Source organism: Anomaloglossus baeobatrachus, chromosome 12 (genome assembly GCF_048569485.1).
Source record: "Anomaloglossus baeobatrachus isolate aAnoBae1 chromosome 12, aAnoBae1.hap1, whole genome shotgun sequence".
Taxonomy (NCBI): domain Eukaryota; kingdom Metazoa; phylum Chordata; class Amphibia; order Anura; family Aromobatidae; genus Anomaloglossus; species Anomaloglossus baeobatrachus.
The window spans coordinates 108979796-108985462 of NC_134364.1; the positions used below are offsets into that span (position 1 = coordinate 108979796).

General features: G+C 41.3%; 1 protein-coding gene across 1 annotated transcript; it reads left to right on the forward strand.

Moving 5' to 3' along the window:
- Positions 1–2646: 2646 nt before the first annotated feature.
- LOC142257993 (olfactory receptor 12D1-like) lies at positions 2647–3588 on the forward strand. Its single transcript, XM_075330356.1, has one exon. The coding sequence runs from the start codon at positions 2662–2664 to the stop codon at positions 3586–3588; it is 927 nt and encodes a 308-aa protein (XP_075186471.1). The 5' UTR covers positions 2647–2661.
- The last annotated feature ends 2079 nt before the right edge of the window (positions 3589–5667 follow it).

The window sequence follows — 5667 nt, forward strand, 5'->3', positions numbered from 1 at the left end:
ACACTGAGCGCTGGCTCCTTGCTCTCCTAGTTACAGCACACATCGGGTTAATTGCCTGATGTGTGCTGCAGCTAAATGTGCACAGAGCAGGGAGCAGCGCACACTGCTTAGTGCTGGCTCCTTGCTCTCCTAGTTACAGCACACATCGGGTTAATTGCCTGATGTGTGCTGCAGCTATCTGTGCACAGAGCAGGAGCCGGCAGCACAGGCAGTGAGAGCGGAGGAGTCTGGTATCAAAGGTAAATATCGGGTAACCAAGGACAGGGCTTCTTGGTTACCCGATGTTTACATTAGTTACCAGCCTCAGCAGAAGCTGGCTCCTGCTGCCTGCACATTAGTTGTTGCTGTCTCGCTGTCACACACAGCGATCTGTGCTTCACAGCAGGACAGCAACAACTAAAAAATGGCCCAGGACATTCAGCAACAACCAACGACCTCACAGCAGGGGCCAGGTTGTTGCTGGATGTCACACACAGCAACATCGCTAGCAACGTCACAAAAGTTGTTCGTTACCAGCGATGTTGCTAGCGATGTTGCTTAGTGTGACGGGGCCTTAAGAGTTCTGGCTCCTACAGACACTTAGACGCTCCTAATCAGCTCGTTACCTGCATTTCAAATGCGGTCTTAAATTATTACCCATATAAAAGACTCCTATCCACACACTCAATTAATCAGTCAGACTCTAATCTCTACAACATGGGTAAGACCACAGAGCTTTCTAAAAATGTCAGGGACAAGATCATTGACCTGCACAAGGCTGGAATGGGCTACAAAGCCATAAGTAAGATGCTGGGTGAGAAGGAGACAACTGTTGGTGCAATAGTAAGAAAATGGAAGAAATAAAAAATGAGTGTCAATCGACATCGATCTGGGGCTCCATGCAAAATCTCACCTTGTGGGGTATCCAGGATCATGAAAAAGGTGAGAGATCAGCCTAAAAGTACATGGGGGAACTTGTTTACGATCTTAAAGCAGCTGGGACCACTGTCACCAAGAAAGCCATTGGTAACACATTACGCCATAATCGATTAAAATCCTGCAGTGCCTGCAAAGTTGCACTGCTCAAGGAGGCCCATGTGCAGCCGGCCTGTCTGAAGTTTGCGAATATACACCTGGATGATTCTGAGAGTGATTGGGAGAAGGTGCTGTGGTCAGATGAGACAAAAAGGGAGCTCTTTGGTATCATCTCAAGTCGCCTGTTTGGAGGAAGAGAAATGCTGCCTATGACCCAAAGAACACCGTCCCCACTGTCAAGCATGGAGGTAGAAACATTATGTTTTGGGGGTATTTCTCTGCTAAGGGCACAGGACTACTTCACTGCATCAATGGAACAAAGGATGGAGGCATCTACTGTAAAATCATGAGTGACAACCTCCTTCTCTCCACCAGGACATTAAAAATGGGTCGTGGCTGGGTCTTCCAGCACGACAATGACTGAAAACATACAGCCAAGGCAACAAAGGAGAGGCTCAAAAAGAAGCACATTAAGGTCATGATGTGGCCTAGCCAGTCTCCAAACTTTAATCCCATAGAAAATTTACAGAGGAGTAGAACCTCTGAGTTGCCAAGCGATAGAAATCCTAATGCTTTAGAGATGATCTGCAAAAAATGAAGTGAACCAAAATTCCTCCTGACGTGTGGGCAAACCTCATCATCAACTACAAAAAAAAGTCTGACTGCTGTGCTTGACAACAAACGTTTTGCCACAAAGTATTAAATCTTGTTTGCCAGACGGATCAAATACTTATTTCTCTCGGGGAAATGCAAAAAAAATTATATAATTTATGCAATGTGATTTTCTGGATTTTATTTTTGATATTCTATCTCTCACTGTTAAAATTAACCTGTTCATGTCTTTGTCAGTTGGCAAACTTACAAAATCAGCAAGGGATCAAATACTTATTTCCCATACTGTACAGGTAATTTCCAACTTTGGAATCATTGCATGATATAACTTTGAACATATGGAGTGATGCCTTTATGGATTTATATTCCATGGAATATTGAGTCAATAGTCTTATAAGGCTTTGCACTCAATGTCTTTTTTGTTGCCCTTACTACCGTAAATGAAAGATGACATTTTTTTTAATTTTACATTTTGCATTATCTAAAGCTAAATACTTTAATCATGCTTGAAAAAAAAAAAAGAAGTCTGGAGCAAAGAAAACCTAGAGACGTTACATATAGAAACCAATTGACATATTTTTTTTAAAATACCATTAGAACAAAATAGCTGCAAGCCGAATTGTTAAGATGATCAACTGTCCCACTTCCATTAATCGTAAAGTCGTAAATATCTGACCTTGAGTAGTAACTTGATAACTTGGTCAAAATTCAACCCAAAAAATTGTACAACATTTTCCTAGATATGCTATGTTTGTTTCCATTATTCTTTTTAAAAAATGCCTCAATGGCATTTTAGAATTTTCTATTTTTATTTTCTTAGCTCAAGAAGTTGAAGTTTAAGAAATATGTTAAAATAATTGCGTAAGAAATAAAAGGTATTAAAATATTGTGGAAAGGAAATGGTCTTTCAACAATAACGTCAAATGGATTATTAGTAAAAGTTTGAAAAAGTTCTTAGGAAAATTTTCTCAGTCGTTGATGACTTGAAAACATTTTTTCCAGTAATATTATGGAATACATTGTAGAATACATGCAATGAATTTAGATAATTGCACCTCAGTAACTGACTTTGTTTTGGCTGGCCTAGAAGTTCAAGGTGATCTTCAGGCGATTCTCTACTTGATCTTCCTGGTAATGTACATGATAGCTTTGGCCGCAAATCTGTCTATTATAATTATTCCGGTGTTCAACCCCACTCTCCATACACCCATGTATTTCTTTTTATACAACTTGGCTTTCCTTGACATCTTTTACTCATCGGTGGTTGTCCCCAAGATGCTCACAGACTTTGTATCTCAGAAGAAGATGATCTCGTTTTGTGGTTGCATGCTACAAGTCCATTTCTTCCATTTTTTGGGTAGTACAGAAGGTATACTCTTCTCAGCCATGTCTTACGACAGATATGTGGCGATTGCCAATCCTTTGAGATACTCAACCATCATGAGTTACAATCTCTGTTTTGCTTTAGCCTCATGTTCTTGGGTTATAGGATTTCTGCATGCTTCGATACATAGTGTAATGACTGCAAGGCTTCCGTTTTGTGGACCAAACATAGTAAAACATTTCTTCTGTGATGTTAAACCTTTGCTTAATTTGGCCTCTGCAGATGTTTCTCTTAATTTTAAGCTTCTTGTTAGAGTCACTGGAACACTAGCTACTACAACCTTAATGATCACTATCCTTTTTTATGTTCTTATTAGCAAATTTCTGATAAAAATAAAGACCTCACAAGGACGACAACGTGCCCTGTCTACATGTAGCGGTCATTTTACTGTAGTAACTCTCCAGTATGGAACAGCCATTTTTACCTACGCACGCTCCTCTTCAGAAGGCTCTTTTGCTCAAGACAGATTTGCTGCAATTATGTTCTCTGTTATAACCCCAGCACTAAACCCACTTATATACACATTAAGAAACAAGGACATGGTAAAAGCTTTAAAGAAGTTGTTTAAAAAATCATAAAACAAGCCCACTAATATACTACTTATAGAAAGTCATTAATGTGTCACATGTAAAGGTATTCATTGAAATTAAAGAATGAATGAGTGAATGAATGATTTATTAAAATTGTAAAAACATTTTTGAGTTGTTTTCATTTTAATAAAAGTTATTTGAACCCTTTAAGGATCGCGCCACTTTGTTCGTAATGACTAAGCCTCATTTTTTTAAATCTGATGAGCTAATAAGTCTGGAATGCTTCACTGGATCCCAGTGGTTCTAAGACAGCTTTTTTTGTGACATGTTGTACGTCATGTTAGTGGTAAATTTTTGCCAGTATTATTTCTATTTATGAAAATATCAAAATTTTGCAAAAAAAAACAAAAACGAAAAAGTCACTATTTTACAACTTTACATTTTTATAACCTTAAACTAGATAGTTATACCACACCAAAAAGTTAAAGGGAACCTGTCAGCAGAAATTTCCCCTAAAACCTAACAGATTCCCCCTCTGCAGCTCCTGGGCTGCATTCTAGAAAGGTCCCTGTTATTATTGTGCCCCCTTTCTGACCAAAAAAAAGAGTTTATAAAGAGGTACCTTTTTGGCTTCGGATTCTATAAATCTGTCACGGGGGCGGGCAGCCTGATGGCCGTTATTCTGCCCCCTGGTCCTGTATGCCGCCCCCATCGCTGATTTCCATACTTTTGGACGCCGCCCACTGCTCCAGCCATCCCCGCGCATGCCCAGTGCCAGTCTCACGGGACTGAGCAGTGTGACCGCTGGTGACGTGTGCGCAGACAAGTGATTATGGGCGGGACTGTGACTGTTATCAGCAAGTACCCGCCCATAATCTCGTGAGCGCGCAAACCTCTCCAGCGGTCACACTGTGCTCAGTGTAGATGCTAGACTGTATGGGCTGCTTCCAGGGATGACGTCCCTTTGTCACGTGATAGTATTTTGAACACGCCCCTATCACGTGACAAAGTGGTGAGCGACAAGGCACTGAGTCTGTGTCAGGTCAGTAGAAGCTTGATGCATCCACTATGTTTCTTGCCAAATTTAACAGTCTGGAACATAAACGTGTGCGGAAGCCAGAAGAGCGAGAGCAAATTCTGTCTTGGATGGCAGAAAAGGCCTTTTTGCATTTCTTAAGCAGCAACAAATCTTCCACCATGATCACACACTATAGTGTGGACACACAGAAGTCTGGCCCATCCAAACCTCAACCTAGTCCTCCTTCCTCCCCCCATCATCATGTAGTAGGTAATTGGATTATCGGTCTGGCGAGCGCTGACAATGCACAGGTTCCGTTAAGATTAAAGTTGTTTTATTGTTAAAATATTTCAGAATGCTATAATGCTCCTGTTATTCAGATAATACAACGCGTTTCAGCAATATATCAATGCTTTCCTCAGGTCCCCCCATCATCAGTCACAGGAGACATATGACCCAAAGCTTGGCCACTCTGAGAATCTGTTTTGTATGTATCCTTTGGTTGGCTCTGGCCTTTCACCATGCAGCATTTAAGAGGGACATGGCATGCGTTGATGCGCAAGTATTTGAGGACCTACAATCATAAGAAAGCCACTTTGAGAAACCTGATTTACTGTCTCCAGAGGTGAAGGCTGATGATAATAAGACACAGTTTTTTTCTGAAAGTCCTTCAGAAATAAACACTGTAATCTGTAGCATCTGTCATACCAAGTTGAGCAGAGGCCAGGGCAAAGGCAACCTGAGCACCATCAGTATATCAGTATGCGGAATCACATGGCAGTCATGCACCCCAGTAGGTGGGCAGAACACCAGGGTACTAAATTTATGTCTGCGAGTCAAGTCACTGCCATATTGCCTGTGCTGCGTCATTCACAATTTTCTGTCCAGGAAGCAGGCACTCGTCCTGTCCACAAGCTGTGATTACACAGACACAGCAAACATCAACCACATCCACTTCCTTGTCCCAGCAAAGCATCCAGTTGTCCGTGCCTGAGGGTTTCGAAAGGAAGTGTAAATACCAAGCCACACATCCACAGGCACAAAACCTAAACTTGCACATTGCCAAATGGAGATACTGCCATTTAGGTTTGTGGGAACACAGTGTTTCC